This window comes from Leptonychotes weddellii, chromosome 3 (genome assembly GCF_054177405.1).
Source record: "Leptonychotes weddellii isolate Sample4059 chromosome 3, ASM5417740v2, whole genome shotgun sequence".
Lineage (NCBI taxonomy): Eukaryota > Metazoa > Chordata > Mammalia > Carnivora > Phocidae > Leptonychotes > Leptonychotes weddellii.
In genome coordinates, this window is record NC_138371.1 from 132,544,847 (window position 1) to 132,565,411 (window position 20,565).

The 20,565-nt window shown below is 35.7% G+C and overlaps 1 protein-coding gene across 2 annotated transcripts in view; it reads left to right on the plus strand.

Moving 5' to 3' along the window:
- PCDH17 (protocadherin 17) overlaps window positions 1-18,371 on the plus strand; it is a 99,376-nt gene extending 81,005 nt beyond the window's left edge. For both annotated transcript variants that reach the window (XM_031027590.2, XM_031027582.2), the window contains one exon: window positions 13,659-18,371. In XM_031027590.2, coding sequence (XP_030883450.1) covers window positions 13,659-14,341 — 683 coding nt within the window. In that variant the 3' untranslated portion in view covers window positions 14,342-18,371. The remainder of the gene's footprint in view (window positions 1-13,658) is intronic.
- The last annotated feature ends 2,194 nt before the right edge of the window (window positions 18,372-20,565 follow it).

Consider the following 20,565-nt stretch of genomic DNA (forward strand, 5'->3'; position numbering starts at 1 on the left):
CGCCTGGGTGGCTCAGTTGGTTAAGCGACTGCCTTCGGCTCAGGTCATGATCCTGGAGTCCCTGGATCGAGTCCCGCATCGGGCTCCCTGCTCGGCAGGGAGTCTGCTTCTCCCTCTCCCGCTCCCCCCTCTTGTGCTCTTTCTCTCTCTCACTCTCTGTCTCAAATAAATAAATAAAATCTTTAAAAAAAAAAAAAAATCTCTCTTAATCTGACATCGACTCTCTGCTCATGCGCACTCGTGTGCTTCCGGTGCACGTGCTCATCTGTGCACACACCTGTACTTCACGATGACTGTCCACTAACGTGAAACACAGAGCTCTGGGAACTAGGACTGAGTATCAGGAAGCCCAAAGGCTGTTTGCTGTAAGGCGGATGAGGCCTTTATTTTTACATCCACTAAATAGTTCCAGAAGATTTTTGTCCTTAGGTAAGGCTCCTTCCATTCATTTCCATTTGGTATGGGAAAGTGTTTTTTCATCATGGGTACAAAGGGTGCATATATAAGAATACGTATGCTTGCCTTTTTAGTTGTAGTTCTTTGTTGATAGTTACCTGACATATTACAAGTTATCTTATCATTTCAAGACTTACATTTTCTTCACTTAAAATATTAAGATAGTGGGCGCCTGGGTGGCTCAGTTGGTTGGGCGACTGCCTTCCGCTCAGGTCATGATCCTGGAGTCCCGGGATCGAGTCCCGCATCGGGCTCCCTGCTCGGCGGGGAGTCTGCTTCTCCCTCTGACCCTCCCCCCTCTCATGTGCTCTCTCTCTCATTCTCTCTCTCTCAAATAAATAAATAAATAAATAAATCTTTAAAAAAAATAAAAATAAATAAAATAAAATAAACTTTATCAGAGGTATGTATGTATAGGAAAAAACACAGCGTATAGTATATGGGGTTCATTGCTATCCGTGATTTCAGGCATCCACTGGGGATCTTGGAACGTATCCCTGTAGAAAAGGGAGGACTACTGTCTAACATTTTTCAGTAATGACCATGGAAATTGTTAGGCAGCTACTCAAAAATAGCTTCTTCTAGGATTGAGCATACATATTTTTTAGGGGGAAAAATTCAAATATAACATGCCTGAAATTAAAAAAGGCTGTCTCAACGAATTCTCCGTGTGATGTCAATATGAATTTCCTCTTAGATTGGATTTAGACTACAAGTCTGAAAATAAAATAAGTTTTCATATATTTATTTTCCTGTTAGTATTACTCATGGGGAATACACTTTTTTATCATCTGTTCTTTGCTCCAAGTATGGTTGATTATCAATTAAATCACAGAAAGTACTCTCCAAGATAAGAAAGTATTTAAAACATCACTGTAGACACCTTTTGATGTTTATACTGCGTTATGTATGGATAAGCTTTCATATCCTTTAGAAACAATTTTTATCTTTGCTTTGATTGAAGGGTAGCATTCTCCAATAGCTTTTTGACTCTCGGTTTGATTACATAGCAGGGTGATACAGAGTTTTACTTATTTCTGATTTGGGGGAATGAGGAGAAAAGTTTGACAACATGAGTTTAAAGATTTTTTTTTTTTTTAATTTATCAGAGAGAGAGAGAGCACAAGCAGGGGGACCAGGCAGAGGGAGAAGCAGGCTCCTCGCCGAGCAAGGAGCCCGATGCAGGACTCGATCCCAGGACCCTGGGATCACGACCTGAGCCAAAGGCAGACGCCCAACCAACTGAGCCACCCAGGCGTCCCTCCTATCTTTCTATATATGAATTTCCTGACCTCTTTTCCCAATTTCTCCATTGCTTCAGTATGCTTTAATGATTACAAAATATTAAAGCTGTTACATAAAAAATGGCCTGTCATTGCCAGTAAAATCCATTACAAGAAACACTTTTGTGTATTTACTCTAGAACATGATATTGAGTATATTGATTTTGCTTAAATTTTCATTCTTAGGATGACCCAATCATACAGGATAAAAAACATCAGCTTCCAATAAACTTACAGCACACTAAAGGTAATAAGAACAGAATGGTTTTAGGGAAGTAATTCCAAGAACAGGCTTTATTTAAAATGTCAGTTATCTTTCTTTTCCTACTATTTATGTATTTTAAAACTATCCATAATAATGGTAGCAATAATTGTGGCAATATTAGCAGCTTGATGGTGGGAGTTGTTTTAGTAAGATCAAGGCCAAATTGTTTAGGTTCAAACTATCTGTATTTCATTCTAAAGTTACCTCTGGGACACTATCAATTTTAATAGTTCTTTCAGATAAACTTCATTTCACAGAAGCATTTTCGGTGAAAATACATATTTATTGTCATCTGTGTGTGTGCATGCATGCACATCAAGGACCTCTAGCTTTGGTTTATTTTTTAAATCGTAATATAAGTAAATTTTTGTAGGAATCACTTATGGAGAAGTATAGTTTCATATATATTTCCAACTCACATAATACATTTCCATATGTGTGTTCTGTACTGTTTCTTTCTTTAAAAACATTATGTTTTTAAAACTACTGATCTGAGCAAGGTACCCCTCTGTTCTTTCGGAACCATGTCCATCTAATTTAAGGTAACTGAACTGAAACTTTGGATCTATCTCTGAAGAGTAGAGTTCTATGAATTTAACGAAAAGCTTTTGGAGATTAGAATGTCATTGAAAATATAAAAATATAAAAATCTTTCTGAAAAATCTATCTTGTGGGACTCCCAAATCCTATTGGCAGGTGTTGATTACTAAATAATAAGCAAGAGAGGATTAGTTGCATCTGAATTAACTCTATTTTCTGAGAATGCTAAAAATGACACCCAATTCTGTGTACTTGTCTCTAGCAATTGAAAACAAACAAGTGCTAGAAATAAGATGAACAATGGGATTTAAACTGGTAAGTAGATATACATCCCAATAGAAATCAGATAACAAGCCTGAGAGAAAAACGCTAATAAGACTATCTTGCTTGCTTCTTGCAAAGAGTTCGGCTTAATAGGCATGTTTTCATTGACCTTCCTTACAGGATTACCACTTTGCTGGGAGGATGACTTGAATTTTAGATGTATTCATCCATGTCATCAAAAATGGTGTCATTATCTGAGATGGGGTTAGCTAACACAGGCAATAAAAGCATAAGAAAACATCCTCTATAAAGATGAAGAATAGTAGCGTATTTAAATAGTCTTGGGTCTGAAATTCAGAGTATTTTTCAAGTTGCTATAATTTTAAATTTGTCCTTGTAAACCAAACAGCTTTCACTAACTATTGCATGCTTTCACTAACTATTGCATGCCGGAGCATAAGTTTATCGCTGCATATAAATCAGGTTCTTTGGGAAGCTGCATTAACCCTTTCAAGACTCTAAAATTACAAGGACTCATTAATTATTTCATCTGTGATGGTAGCTGTCAGATAAAGAATGAGAGACAGACACAGCTAACTTAAACTAAAAGAGAGAAACTGGCACATTTGACACAATGCAGTAGAATCAAAAAAGAACAAAAGGAGAAACGTAGGAGTGAAAAAACCCCTATAGATGCTAAGATGTAGGTTTTTAGGACACTCACTGTTTTCTGTAATTTAAAAGTATAAAGAGGTGATTATTTAAATATAGACTTTGATTTCAATAAAGGTGTTGCTGATTTTTAAAAAGTCCCCAAGGAAAAAATATTCTGACCTCTGTGCTTCAGTGGATGTATTCCAGGCAGATGTTTATCTTATTAAAAATTGTAATAAATAAATAATAAATATAGAACTTTTAAAGTTCTCAATAATAACTAGAGAACTTTGAATTTTTATGTAAATGTGGCACTGAACAGACAGATGAGATGTGACTTTATTTTTTTTAAGTAAGCTCTAGGCCCAATGTGGAACTTGAACTCATGACCCTGAGATCAAGAGTCACATGCTCTACCAACTGAGCCAGCCAGGTGCCCCAGAGCTGATGTGACTTTAAATCCTATATATCTCATAGCAAGAGAGAGCCACTATGCATAACTTTGTTTAGGACCTGGGATCATTCTGAAAGCCAACATCCCAGCTTCATAAATGAGAGGGGTTTTTATTGTTTGGTTTCAAGTTTTTATTTACAATTCTAGTTTCAGTGTTTTGAAATAAGTAATTTGTAAGGAATGGTCTTGCTTATTATAATCAAAAGTATTTGATGTCTTTTTAATGTAGTCTTCCTTCACATCAATGACAGCATTCAGGTGTGACTAATGAGCGTGTTCTGTGTGCTCAAGGAATGGAGCACAAAAGAATATATCATGGTGTCAGCATCTTGGTCCTCAAGGGGCCTAAGGATCTCATTGAGACAGACAGATGAAAAGAGAATAAGAGTTAGGGAGCTGATGCTAGGATATATAGTTTAGTGGGAAAATGGTGGCACTATCTTCATTCAAAAATAGAAATGCTTATTTTGGACAACGTTTTCAGGAATTTCCTGCAGTAATTTATTCTTTATGATATCCAGAATCAACTTTGAAAAGTTTCTGAGATTCAACATCTACCTTATTTGCGGCTCTTCTCCTTGTCTTGTAGGAGTATTTATTACCTCTTTCCTAGTTACCAAAGGATCTTCTTTCTTCCAAACCTTTCCCCTTTGACCTTCTCAAAGAATCATTTAATCTTTCAGATATGTGATCATGTGCAATTTTATAGTTGGTCAATAATAATAGCAAATTAGAGAGAGTGAAGACAGATAAATAGATGTAGGAAGAAGAAATATTATTCTAATACAGAATTATAAAATACAGGATTTATACAGTTAATATAAAATACCAGTTGAATCAACATATATTAAAACTTTCTTTAGTTTAGAAGGAGTAGGATGAGATGCAAGCAGAATGGGGTCACAGTGAGGTCAGAATGACTATGTCAGTGATTCCTGTCATGTCCTATTGTGCTCCACTGGAGATATCCTGGTTGGGGCCAAAACTCTAGCTGTTTCCAGAAATAATGCTTATTTGAATGCTGCTTGCCCTGTGGCTCATCTCAGTTTTGTGTGTTCATACAGGTTGTCTAATATCTTTTCAATCAAGCACCTAAATATTTCAAGAATCTTCTGAGACATACAATACACTGCTCAAATACCTATAATAGTGCTTCATGGCCTGCTTCATTACCTTTGTTTTTATTCAGAGCTTTTTCATTCTCTTTTAAATCCTAGTGAATTTTGTGTACATTATTATTTTATTTTTTGGCTTTACAACATATGTCCTTTGACTTATAAAGCTGGTCTTTTACTACCCTGTGAAATGCACAATCCTGTGTGGTTATTATTTCACTTTCTAATCCCTTCACCTGGATCATCCCTTTCCTGCTCTCCACTATTTATTGAAACTCTGATCATCCTTTGAATTGCAGATCAAGGACCCCTTCTTGTACAAAGGCTTTCACAATATTATAGTCTACACTTTTCTCTGTATTTCTCTTCCTTGACACTCATTTGACATAGTTCAAAATGTAATTGATCATGAATTAATCCCCCTAGATGGTTTTAAACCTACTTTCTAATTTCTAGTCAAAGTGCAAATGCCTTAGTGAAGAGATAAAATCTTACAGGCTGGAGAATTTTAGAAGGGATAGACATAGGTTTATTTACTACAAACCTTTCCTTGACACAACCTTGCTATTCTACAACATTCTATTCAAGATGCCTTTGTTTGCCTTCCCATGCCTGAAGCACAAAGTTGGTGTTTTATTCATTCTTACCTTGTGAATACTTGAGTATAACTTCTTTAAACTAGCTACTGAACTGTACACATCTAATTTTTTTATAAAGATTTTATTTATTTATTTATTTGAGAGAGAGAGAGAGAGAAACAGCATGAGAGGGGATAGGGTCAGAGGGAGAAGCAGGCTCCCCGCCGAGCCGGGAGCCCGATGCGGAACTCGATCCCAGGACTCCAGGATCATGACCTGAGCCGAAGGCAGTCGCTTAACCAACTGAGCCACCCAGGCGCCCTGTACACATCTAATATTGTCACTGAATTTGAGCTATCTTTCCTCGGGTGACGCATTTGAGTTGTATTGTTTTTTCTTGAGAGGCTCTGTCAGAGTCCTTTTCTCAAAAAAAAAAAAAAAAAATACAAAGTTCGTTTCATTAGTATAGTAAGCCCCCAGTGATGGCTGCACCTACAGTATGGGATTGGTGGGGAAGGGGCAGCTAAAAATAAAAATTGAATCTTAATTCCAGAGAAGTATACCAGGAGAAGCAATTATATTTGTGCAAAAATTCCCAATGCATGGTTTGTATTCTCATTTTTTAAATATTCTTGATGCCTGCATATAAAATCTCCTTATATCCTTTTGCTTTCATTCCTTAACATAAGTTTCCATTTAATTTAAGTTTTCTTCATCTCAGAGCATTATCTATATGTTGTTAATATATATGCCAGAAAATTCACTCTGGTAGACATGTTATTATGTCCAAAGGGTCACAAACACTTAAAACCATCCCTGAAGGCGTGCAGGTGCACTGAATAGTAAGTGCAAACGCTCCAAGTGCTCCAAATACCCAGCTGCAATTGGATGCAGTTGAATATGATATAGGCCAGTGGTTTCCGTGTCTGAATGCAGCCGTGGCAGAACATTGGGAAGCATTGTGCAATGCAAGTGCACGCTAGAGGATTGCTACTTCCAAGCTGCCACGGTTTGACTATTTGATGGTATTATAATAACTTCCTCTTCAAAATGTGCTTTCCACCTATCAAAAGCAGACAGAATGGTATTTCACAACTGAAGTAAAATCTGCAAGCCTGATTGGCAGTGGATCAACCTAAAAATATATACGTTTCTCTCAGAGTTTTTTTATTATGAGAACTATGTTTCCAAATTCTGATTCCTTATGGCCAATTATTAGGAAATAATTTTAAGTTTCTGGAGTTGTATATCTAGTGTTTAGTCACTGTATCGCTGCCAACATGTAAACAGGCATCCTCATAAGATGAGCACATCAGCATATTATCACAAGATTCATGGTCCCTCTTACGTTAAAAAAATAAAGGAAGCAAAAACACATCCTACACGTGTGTATTTGTGTATCAGTTACTCGATTAGTAAAAACAATTAGGTTCCTGTGCACAAGAAGCACGGGAAATACAATGCAATAGACGAAAGATCACTTAGCTCAAGTAAAGTGGTTGGTTCTCTGATGCCACATTTTCCCTAACCCTTTCCTTTTCCTTCCCGCACGAGGGATGCACCAAGCTTATTAAAAATTGTGCTAAAATTAAGCCTGGCAGTCATGTGAACACTAGCAGGGAAAAAAAAGCATGTGATAAAATTGTAATGTATTCCTTTCTTTCTTATTCTGACACAGGGGAAAAAAGTTTTGAGACAACTTTCCAACACTGTATCTAGAAATAATATTGAAAGTGAAATTTTTACCCCTCTCAGAGAGCGAAATCAAAAGGTTTATTTTTAACTAATAGGCTAGTAAATGGAACACAGAAATCATAAATGGAAATTATTTGAATGAATATAGATTAAGGTGTCATTTATATGGAATGATTCACTCCATCATCATAACAAGTGTAAGGAGTTTATAGGATGGTAAAGGAAAGTAAGTGAATTATAATCAACCGCCAAAAAAAGAAAGAATTGTTTATGTTAGAAAAGTGTCAGTTCACAGGATCGTGCAAATTATATCAACTCACTGCAAGGAAAATTTTATTAGAGATCTGTTGGACTGTATTCTGATGAGATTTCTATTTTAGCATCGATACTTTTTATCTGATATGTTAGAATATATTTGGATTAAATTGTAATTTGTCGCAATCATAAGGGAGTATGGGTACATGTGTGAAACTGAGTGTGTGTGCTGAAGAACAGAAAAAGACAGCGAAAACAAACTGTTCTTATACCAGTGAAACCTTTCAGTAGAAAACTGGTACCCAGAAACTGCCAGTCGAAGGTCTTGGCTTGTCATTGTTCGCTGGCAGATAATCTGTGATGGGTACCTAGTTTAGATTCTGTAGAGTTAATCTCCAAAACACCAGTGCCAGCCATAAATAGAGATGGGTGCCTGCTCTTTGCTTTTCCAGACAGCTAATTAGGTGTTATGAAAGCTTACATTGGTGAAAGAAAGTAAATTAGAAATAAAAAAGAAAAATGAGAACGAATAAAAAATGGACTTCCATTTATAGAGTTGTCTACTTGGAAACAACTCTAATTTTAAGATGCTGTTAGAAACAGTAGCAACCACCACACTAAGAGAATAAAACTATTCCTATTTAAAGCTGTTTACAAAGCAGAAATAAAACCATTTTGTTGACAGTCAAAAAGCAGAGCAAACTCTGTCTCTCAAATGCCCCTCCCTCATAACCACAGTATTTTAGAACCTCCTCATTGATGCCCTGACTTGTGGATTTTGGTTTTCGGATTTCTATGACACCGATATTTATTTCTTCATTATAAAAAATTAAATCAGATGCATATGTGAAACTCTTATGCTAGAAACTATATGCATGTTTTTGTACAAATATGTGGGCTCCAGAGGCAGCAAGCAAGTTGAAACTAAGGGGAGGAAATCCTTTTATGTTTTCTAATATCTCCCCTAAGTAGTAACAAATTAGTAGCCAAGTATCTCTCTTTGGGTAGTGTGGTATGGTGCTTTGAAGACAGGGAAAATAAGCTTAATTTCTGATTTGTGATAAATTCCTGCCTGAGTGAGAGAGAGAATAGAATAAATAGGTAGATTTACTCTGGACTAAGAAATTTTATGGGGACTGGCTCTTTGACATGTTCCCTTTGCAGTGAACACCACTGAATCATAACGCACAAGGATTGTTTCCCTTGACTTTTCCCAAAATAATCATGTTTAGCTAAGGCTCCCTTAATCTTTATTAGTCCTTGCTGGTTTAAATAGTGCTTTGGCTTCAAATTTTAATCTTATACATAGTAATCTTTGGCACCTTTTACCCGTCGTTGAGATGGCTATGCATCCCTAATGATACAGTGACGTTACAAGGTGAAAATCAGATGCAGGATCTAGTTACAGTGTCGCTATAAAGTGCTGCCTTGTCTTTGCCCCCTGCTCAAAATAAAGCTGTTACCTTTCTAGCCCTGTCCGCCATGGTGCTTAGCAGCCAGGGATGCATGGTCCTAGACATGTTTACCAAGTAAGACACTGACTTGAGGGGCGCCTGGGTGACTCAGTCATTAAGCGTCTGCCTTCGGCTCAGGTCATGATCCCAGGGTCCTGGGATCGAGCCCCGCATCGGGCTCCCTGCTCAGCGGGGAGTCTACTTCTCCCTCTCCCACTCCCCCTGCTTGTGTTCCCTCTCTCGCTGTGTCTCTCTCTGTCAAATAAATAAATAAAATCTTTAAAAAAAATAAATAAATAAATAAATAAATAAAAATACAAGGTGAAAATCACATTGTAAACATTAAGTTATGGACACCTTTGTGGAAGATTGTTAAAACCCAATAATGTAAGAGTAGGTAGTTTGATGTTTTACCTAAATATTTTCTTTCCTCACAGAGATGTACCTTCCACAATGACAGTTCCTTTGGAGGTGTATTTTGGCACCAAACGATTGCTTGCCTAATATCGCTAAGATTAAGTTATTAAACTGCTTAGTCTAGGTTAAAAAGAGAGAGCTTTCAGATATGTCAGCAAATATAAATATGCAGATTTCAGACATCTCTATGTCTAAATCAATTTGAATTACATAAAATTCTAAAATCAGGGGTAGTCAAGTTGTTGATCCAGTCATGGATTTCATACCTACAGTAGGGCAAAGGGAAGGATTAAAATGTCATTGGATATTTGAAATAAAAAGACTTATACCTATATATGTACATTATATATGTAATGTTCTATATATAAAATGTGTATATATGTGTGTGTTTTATATGTATTTATGTTATCTCCTAAACTATGAGTATAGAACTTTCCTTTGCATTTTATTGATTCATCTGTATTTCTCTTATGACAATTACTGATAGTAAATTTTCAGGAATGCATTGGTTATACATTTGAGTTTTAAAATTTTGTTTGGACTATGTCCTGGTGAAAACTCAAAAATTTTTTTAAAGATTTTATTTATTTGACAGAGAGAGAGAGAGCACAAGTAGGGGGAGTGGGAAAGGGAGAAGCAGGCTCTCTGCTGAGCAGGGAGCCAATGTGGGGCTTCATCCTAGGACCCTAGGATCATGACCTGAACTGAAGGCAGACGCTCAACCGACTGAGCCACCCAGGTGCCTGAAAGCTCAATTTTTTACCACCCCCACCCCACACACAGGTCTGTGTGTGTGGTTTATTATACAGCTGAATTGCAAGCACTATAGTCATTTGAGTGACTTTATGTCTTTTGCAAAAATATCATATAAATTAAGATTACAAATTAAAATAATTAAGATGACTGTGTTTAGATCCCTCTCTTTGAGAGCTTGTGTAATAGTCAGACATGGTAATAGGAGTATAGAAAATTCTTAATACTAACCAAGTATTTAAATTTATCAGATTGTCACACGATTCTTCAAGGAATCATACATTTTAAAAATGAGACACTGTAAACTTTCCCTATAGGCAGAACTGCCCAGAGTCCCAGCTGTTGGCCTTCAGGATAGTTTTCTCTTTGCAATGTAAGCATGCTTATCTCTCAGTTTCTCATCTGCATACCGTTTGGATTATGCCCTCTTTTTTGGCAAAGGGTGCATTCTGTGAAAGGGTAATCATGTTATATTGAGGGAAGGGTGAAAATGGGCATAAATAATTTCTTTGTAATCCCAGATTGGTCCAGAAGAAAAGAGTGAATCTCGGATCAATTATGTTTACCTTGATTTCTTCTATCCAGGGTCTCTGAATTTGTTTTCTGATACAAATATCTAATCTGTGTTAATAGTGGCTGTCTATATAATTTGCTTCATTTTCATTTCTGTGGTATATAATTCAGCATATCTATTCTGAGTCCATTGTGCCTAAGGTACAGGAAGAAGTTTGATTATTTACCTTGTAGCTCTAGGTCTTGAGAAAATACTCCACACTATTATTTTTATGATACATACTTAGTTTATTGAGGGGATCTTAAACATGTATAATAGAAGGTACACACGAGAGAAATCCTCCTGCACAGCTACCCCCCCCTTCACTTAGCTTTCCTTCTTCCCTCATTTTTTTTCTTCTATGTTTCTCATTTTGTTATTTTTATGTCTGGATGGTCATTCATTATATACTACCTAAGTCCCTTTTTCGTACCTACCTATTCATCTGTTTATTTATGTTCCTCCAGAAATAATTTCACTTTCTCATAAATTCTTATTTGACCCTTGGCAGTAATAGTTCACCTTTTGCTCATAGTTTCTGCTGCTTGTACAAAAGTATCCATTAGATTTTCTTCACTGTCTGGGAATTGCTACCATCGAAATTACAGTGTAATCAGAAGGTGAACAGCTTAAAATGTATCATAATCAATACGTAGAATTTACTCCCTAGGTTGTGACATAAAGGAGTCAAGTAAAAAGCTGCAGATTTTCAGCTGTGAAATGCAAATAGTCATTTCAGGTTGATGGTTTCAAATTCAAGGTCGATTTATACTTTCATACGTCTGCATTATTCTATCTCTTTCACTCTCTTCTTAAATTCATATTGAATTCATGCAGTGCTAGGCTCCCCAAATTGCTGAAATTGAAGGCCAGTCAATATTGGAATATAAAACTATGTTAGCATATTTCAAAGAGAGTGTACGCGTTGTAAATAAGTTTTTTAAAAGTCATGACTCTAAAAGACACAAAATTATTATCAAATGAAACAGATAGTGAAGTTTTCTACTGTATTTTTGGAGGATAAAATTGGTTGAATGAAATGATACATATTTCTTTTCTAACTCAGACTGACACAGTTGTAGAGGTTATATTTATGATTCCCATTCAGAATAGGTAGAGAAAACAAATACCTGATATTAAAATTTTCTTATATCTGTTTGTTTTTTAAATGTCTGCTTGACCTTAAATCCGCACAGGAAGGCCTCTGAGAAAATTTCTATGTCTAGATTTTTCTGCCACTCTTTATGTCCATCTGCCTAACAATCTTCCAAGGCACAGATAATATTTGTGTCTCTGGGTGTGAATATTTGAGTTCAGCTTGAGACTGCCTGTCACCATTCTTACCTGTATTACATAATAAACTTAACATATTTCATTCATTGTAAATATATTTTTGAAAACATGACAAAATTAAAAGAGAGGTGAGCTACCTGAATACATTTTTAACATTTCACAGATATGAATGACACATGGTGTGAAATACCACAGTATTTTTGTTCTGTCAAGACACCATTCTGATTTCTTTCTAAAAAAATTTTAATCTCTTAAGAAATTCTTTTATCCTAAAACCTTTTGAGATAAATCAAGTTGTGGTTTATTTTTTTTTCTTTTTTGGATAAGGAATTATTTATGTGTTTTAAATATGAACTCAGATTTTATATCTGACTTTACAAATTAACTATATAAATTTATTATATAAATTGCTGTTAAATTCAGTTCTTTCTATTTTAAATATCTCTCATGTATTTTTTGGGGCTGGGGCTTGCACAGGACACTGAATTTGTAGGGATCCTCTCACATCAATTAAATGGCTATCCCAAGGGTTCCTAAATGTGTAGGGAATTCTATTCCCATCACACAGAGGTAAATTGTAAATATCCTCTCCTGGAAAAAAAAAAAAGAAGTCCCTGATTTAAGAAGAACCATTAAACATAAAGGGAAACAATCATTTGTAGATGAAAGGGCCAAGTGGGAAGATGTAGTTAAAAGTTATAGTTTAAAATATTGGTATGGTGGAATTATGCAGCTGTTGTCATAATGAAGGAATTTTCTTTCATGTTTTCTGTTCAGCATCTTTGAAATAGGGATCATTAAAGAATGCTTTATTTAGATTCTCTGTATGCCTATTGGCAAAAGAGAGAAGCAAACATTCTCACAGAAAACATTATCATTTAAAATAGGAAATCATGAGTTGTCATTCATCTGAAATGTATCTGTTGACTAAATCCATTTTCACCTACTTACACCAAAAACAAAAAGCTGGAGTGAAGAAAACTGATTACATGATCCATACCCATATCTAATAAAATAGGAATGTGCACTTTTTGACAAGTTTATTCATAACACATTCTGATAGAAAATTCCATTTGCTCCTCTCAGTAGGAAAAGTGGGCTTTTAAAGGAAACCTTTTATTTCATGACTGTCACCAAAATAACAATTACAAGCAAAATAGGGATAAAACATAAAAAAAAAAAAAAAAGCAGCAGTTTAGGACTTGTTATGGAAGTACACGATCTAGTTTTTACCCTGTTATTTGATTTGAAAAATTAATCCTGGTAATCCTTTTTGAAGTTCACTGTTTCCAGGATGGGTTATACAGAACAAAGACTAACTGATATCCTCAGGAGATTAGATTACAGTGATGTTCTATTCTACTGAGAATGATTCTCCAATGGCCACTTTTTACTTCTTCCCAGGCTATGGGAATTCATTAATATCTAGAGAATAGACTTAAATAAAACCATTGTCTCAACCAGCAGGTTTATGCAACCATCCTGAAATGTTTTAATTATTGTTTTCTTTTCCTTTTTAATTAAGAGACCAGAGGTCAAACAAGCCCACTGAGAGCTGATCGCAGCCTCAGTAGAAATTTAAAAGCAACCCTAATGATTGGATTTGCTGTTTTCTTTTTTGTTTTACAGAACCAGAAGAGTGCATTAATTGCACAGATGAATGCCGAGTGCTTGGTCATTCTGACAGGTGTTGGATGCCGCAGTTCCCTGCAGCCAATCAGGCTGAAAATGCAGATTACCGCACAAATCTCTTTGTACCCACAGTTGAAGCTAATGTTGAGACTGAGACTTACGAAACTGTGAACCCCACTGGGAAAAAGACTTTTTGTACATTTGGAAAAGACAAGCGAGAGCACACTATTCTCATTGCCAATGTTAAACCTTATTTAAAAGCCAAACGTGCCCTGAGCCCTCTCCTCCAAGAGGTCCCCTCAGCATCAAGCAGCCCAACCAAGGCATGCATGGAGCCTTGCCCCTCAACAAAAGGCTCTCTGGATGGTTGCGAAGCAAAACCAGGAGCCCTGGCCGAAGCAAGCAGCCAATACTTGCCCACTGACAGTCAGTATCTGTCACCCAGTAAGCAACCAAGAGACCCTTCGTTCATGGCTTCTGATCCGATGGCAAGGGTCTTTGCAGATGTGCATTCCAGAGCCAGCCGGGATTCCAGCGAGATGGGCGCTGTTCTTGAGCAGCTTGACCACCCCAACAGGGATCTGGCCAGAGAATCGGTGGATGCGGAGGAAGTTGTGAGAGAAATTGATAAGCTTTTGCAGGACTGCCGGGGAAATGACCCCGTGGCTGTGAGAAAGTGAAAAAAAAAAAAAAGCATTGGCATTTTCTTGTCTCTTTTGTTGATTTAAAAATGATCCCTCCTGGTGACAACCCATTTTACAGGGATGAAGAAAGACCAATGCTGCTTTAAGGCTTTTAGTGAACATCTGAAGTGCCCACAAGTATGTTCTTTTCACTGCTGTTTCTTTTTCAGAGATAACAATGGTTTTGTTTTGACCAAACTTCTATTAGGACAGAATTAACGATGCTGAAAGAGAAAAGAAAAAGAGAAAAGAGAAAAGAAAGAAGAAAAAGGAGGATGAGGAGGCGAGTTACCTTTTGACAATCTGTTAGGAAGGTATGCAGTGTGAGAATTGAAGTATTTCTGATCACTCTAAGACTGTCCTCCGTGATTTATGCTGACTTAACTGTTTACCTATAAACCCCATACAAAGCAGGGTCATAATTTGTGATCTGTGGTGGATTTCTAGCAGTCATCACAGGCTTCTACTTAAAGTCCCGAAAAGACCTTGCAGTAGTCCAAGCTACACCAAACATTAACACATATTTGTGGTAAACATTTCTGTATAAAGTTACCTGCCACACATATAAACATAAAGAACATTCCATATCATTAGTTGAAAAAAAAAAAAAAACAACTTGGTCATTTGTAAGACACTTCATGTCGTATAAAAGTTAAATGTAAAAAGATATAGTCCATTTTGTCCTGCACACACATAGACTAATTCACTTCATTAAAGGAGAAGAAATTTTAAAAAGGTTTAAAATGCCTCTTCAGCATTTTAGTGTCCAACAAACATATAAATAACGATGGATATGTTTTAAATTTGACCTGAAAAATAGTTACCATGGAATGATAATATGCAGAGGAAATTAACATGATTAATATGTTTTATTCATTTGTGGACACTAAAATAGCTCAGGAAAGTGAAAATGTCTTAGACATACACCAATCACATGACCATTTAAATGTGCAAATGTAAGAAGATTCAATGTGTTTACATCAAATGACATATTTTTATTGATTTATTGCAGATTCAGTGCATATGAGCCAAATTGTTGAGTGTATAAGAGCTATATTGTGTATTTTATTAAATTAATATATAGTTGTGTTGCAAAAATATTTGGGCTTATATTGTAAATGGCAAGTGTTGCCTCGGTAGCTGTCGAACTCTATGAGTTTTGTTTTTTCCTGCTTCCTTTTCCCCATGGAGTGTGGGAAGCAGTGCCTCAGAGCAGAGTCTCTTGTTTAACGTATAGTCTACCAAGTACTACAGTACATAATCTGTTCAAAATGTGTTTGAGTGAGCTGATGGAGCTAACTGAAAGGTCAAAAAAGACATCCGTCAGTCATGGTTATGTGCAAGTCCTTGTAGAAGCTTTCATTAAAGTCACGCTAAATCACAAGAGTTACATTTGTACCGATACCTGAAACTTGTTCACGTTTTTCCAATAACATCCAGCTTCTGCCTATGTAGATATCATGATGTTGATTGATTTCTCAAAAGTATCTTAAGTGGTTCAAGATGTGTGTCCCCATTATATTTCAAAACCATGAGAAATGCTTTAATGCATGTGTGGTACCAACACAGGTTCCTTGCATTGTGTAGGTGTTTCAAGAGGTCTGGGTCTTAACGAAATGTTTTTCCTTTTTCTCAGTGCTCTTCTGCCTCTTTTTATTGGTGTCCTTTGAGAACAATACACCTTCTCTTCCTTCGTTTGGTTACACCTTTACTTGTGACATTTAGCAAGTTTCAAACTTACTTCCGTATGAGGCTAGGAAACCTCAAATTTCAGGAATTGGGAAAAACAAAATTAGCACTTGCAGAAGTAGCAGCAGATGGGAAAATGCCTTGATTGACATTTTCCTTCAGCGTTTAAAATTTTTGGCATTTTACAGCTTCATGACAAACAGTTTCCAGCCCATACCTTAGAAAATGTGGTGCTGAGTTAAATAAAGGCTGTTTGTGCACTGGAGCAGAAAAAATGCGTTATTTGCAAACTGGTGGAGAATTCTGTGCCTTCTTTTCTGGCCACCAAACCAGTGTAGAAACAGCGTAAATGTCATAAAATCATTATATTAAAAACAAAAGCAAAAGCAAAAACAAACGTTGAACTTTTAGAATTGTTTTGTAATTCTAAACCTCAAAAAATTCAACCGAAAATATTTCCGTCAAATGCCGTCAAGATTTTAGACTGTACCTCGTTTGCAAAACTGCTTTGAAAGGGAAGAGTGGACAAGTCCCATCAGCCTTATTCTCTTGAGAACTCTATTTGGTTCCTAGTAACAGCCTTTCCAAAGCTCTACTCTTGGTTTTTATTACTCATCAATGTTTAAATTAGAAAAGAAGGGATCTTGTACACGTGAAACCTAATTGACTCTCTATATTTTGGACAATTTATGTATCTGAAATGTGTTGCCTCTGTTATATGATGTTATTTTTTTTTATTTTTTATTTTTTTTGCCAGGAGACTACAGGTTGATTTAGCTTGATAACTGAAATTTGATGGAAAACTAATTTCCATTGAGTCTTACCAAGTGTTGCCTCTCTCTGACTAGACAGATACAATCTAAGGCAGTAAGTAAATGAAATCAACAAAGAGAGTAGGTTTTATTTTTAAAACATTCTTAACACTGAGTAACCAGTTGTTCAATTTACTATATGTGTCTGAAGACATTAAAACACTATAAGATTTTAAGAATTGGTTGTGCCAATGTGTGAGGGATTTATCTTTAGGCTCTCTGTCGCCGGTGATTTACTAGCGTTAGCTGTTTAACACATTATCTGTATTTAGTAGTGATTATTTATTTACAAGTTGGTGGTAATTCAGCAGTCAGGACTCCAAGCTTTTATAGTTGAGTTGAGGGAATCTCGCCTTTATTCATTTGGCTGGCGACTGACTTTATCACAGACCTCTGGTGCTTGGCTTCCGAGGAAGTCTATGAGATGCCAAAATCACCCCTCTAAGGAGCAACTTGCTCTGAGGGGTGATGCATGATCAAACAGTGATATTTCAAGGGGTTTCAGCATAATTCAGAATGTGGAAAAATTGTCTTAATTCACATCCTCCAAATACTAACCACTCAGAAAACCCCACACATTCAAAAAAGAATAATTTGATAATACTTTGTCTTTTATGTCCTTCAATAACTGAAGTCAAGCACAGAATAAGAATTTATAGACATTTTTGTAAGAAAATCAAAAAGTTCTAAAAATCATTTACTGGTGAATTAAAAATAATCAGTTACACAACAATCTTTTCATTAAATGTTAATGAAAGATCTTTTCATCAAAGTTAAAAGTAGTGAGAATCAGTGTTAGTTATACCTATACCAAAGTAAACATTAAAGAGACATATCATGCAATTTTAAGGAATGCTTTCATATTATTTCTTAACCTTACATACTTACCTTTATTGCAGGCAATATACAAGGATTGGCTCACTACTCCATGAATTAATTGAATTCCTGGTTGGGAAATTGACTTTGTTTCATTTTCCCAAGGTCTTGTAAAACATGACTTCCCTTTAAAGGATCTAGGCAGTGCTCAATTTAAAAAATAACACCATAAAAAATAAAGTCATGTAGTAATAGAGCAGTATGCTTTATTAGAACTAGGTTAAAAGCTGTTTGTTTCCTAATGGAGTAGAAGTTGTTGAGGTCAACAAGTAGACTGAGGTCTGGCATATATATGCCCACTCATTATTGTCTAATTATATTCTTTTGACAACAGACAGCATTTATCACAGCATTAATTCAAATGAGAGTTTTGGCTATCAAGATGTGTTCATTTGAAACATAATTGAATGAGACCTGATTAAAGTCTGACTTTCCTGGCCCCAGTGTTTTGCAGGTTGGCTATTCCCATGTATCAGCCCCATCATTCTATAAGGTTCTTAGCTGCTGCACCAAGCAATTGGTGAACAAGGACAACAACAACAAAAGCAGCATACATTGTGTGAATTTATCTCAACGCTATTGTTTAATGGCTGTGTTTAACGTGACCTATCTGGAAAATGAGGACTCCGAATAAAAAGCTATTACTAATAGTGGTGTTGCCTTCCCTTGAATTCATTAACACAGACGTGGTGTGTTACAGTGTACCACAGGGACCCTCGTCATAATTATTTTGGAAAGCAACTGTGGCATCACGACAGTTTTGCTAGTTATTTGTTTACCGGTAAAATAAGGTTTCTTAAAAATTTGTTTAACAGTAATGTCACTAGATTCTCAGCAAGAATGGGTTAACAGTCTTTCAGATAGCTTTGATAAGTTGGCTAGTCAAGTAATTACCATGAAGTCATGACCTAGACACTTGTGACTTCTAATAGCTACAGTTGGTTTGAAAATAATTTGGTATAAGGACCGAAAGGACTTCAGGAAAGTCCTTTCTTAAAGCTTTCTCACACATGATTGATGAAAACACATATTTATAAATAGAATTTTAAAGTAAATACATATTTATCATGGTATCTTAAAATAATAAGCCTCTCTTCCTAGTCATTCAACAAATATCTACTGAATTGCTAGTGTGTTTGCCCTTGTCTACTATGCCCCAGAAGTAGACAGTAAACAAAGCAGTGATCCCTGGGTCACAGTCTGGCGGGAGAAACAAATAGGTAAGTTCTAATACACCTTGCTCTTTATATAAATTGGATTGGGTTGTTTGCATCTTTCCTTAGTTTCTCCATATATCCCTATTTCACTGTCTCATTCTCAGTGAATGGCATCTCCTAAATTAAAAAACAAAACAGAACAAAACAAAACATAACAATCTGCCCATTTGGATTTTTCTTTATTTTAATTTTCTTCTAACAGCATAATATATATCAAGAAGCATGCAAGGCTTTTCCACATTTCAGATCTTTACGGTTTAGGCTTATTGGGATAGACTAAATGGCTTATATATTTATTCTTTTGCTCATTTATTTGTTGAATTCTCTGTTTCTTTTTTATTGAACACCACTTAGGTGCTATATAAGGATCCTAAGTTACAAAGAACTAAGCCAATTACAATCACGTTGCCCTCAGAGTACCTGTAGTTTGTGCCCAGGTGATATACACTAACATTATCTTTTTTTGTACACTATTATCTTTTCATAACGAAAATAATTTCTTTTAAGACTAGCAAAAGCCATATGCCTACCATGCCATTCATCGCTTTCAAGGGTGAGGGTAGAGCAAGTCGTTAATTGGCTCACCTGAACCATCTGACAAGGGGTGAGGGAACACTGAGTCATTCAAATGAGGAACCCTATCTGGCAGTGCTGCAATTAGAAGGAAGTCATGAATGGGACATATATTACAGGCTTACGTCATGTCAATAAGCTATTAAGTCCCTCAAATTACACTTTTTTAAGTAGATATGCCCACAAAATACAATTATTTGACAATGGTAGAGAACGATTCTTTGTAGGATATGAAGAGAATGAATTCTTAAAGGTCACTATAACATCAATACAGCACACAGAAATTGATCAGCAAGTTAATGGACCATCCTCAAACTCTTTATTATGTGCTTTTGGAGATGGTTGCAAATGGTTCACCGAGGAAATATATCATTTTCTGTTCATTTTAGATACTAATAGTATTGAACAACCCATTGTACACTAGGGATTAAATTCTCAGTATTTTTCAAAGAGGGTGCAGCTTCTGTTACTGTTTCAGAAAGAGTTATCAAATATTTCAGAAAGAGTTATCAAAAAATAACTTTATTTTTTTCAAACTACTTTAAATGATAATGAGTATCTTACAAGGACTGATTGAGAGAGGGAAGGTTTCAGTGAACTTTTACAAATTTTGTATCACAGAGGTTGACTTATCACCCATTAGGTCAAGATAGGTATTCTGGTTTTTGTCTTACAAGTGAAACATTTCACTTTGAGAGGAACAACTTATTACTTGTTCCACTTCCTTTTTTCTTATACATATTACATTATTGATAGCATTTTTATAAACTAAATTTTGATTAAGACTTATATTTTAAAATCTACTTTCCTGAAGTTACTTTCCTGAATTTGACATAACTTCAGTCAAATTATTTCATATTTTTCAAAGATCACTAATAACAAACAAAACCAAATTTAGAAGTCTTTGTTTCCCTTATACAGATTATCATTACATTTATATTTTTAAATATTGGTATTCAGCACTAATTATATGAAAATTGTGCTTGCTTCCCTAAGGGTTTACAGGATCAGGCCAATCAAATAAAAGAACCATTACACAAACCTAAATTAATAC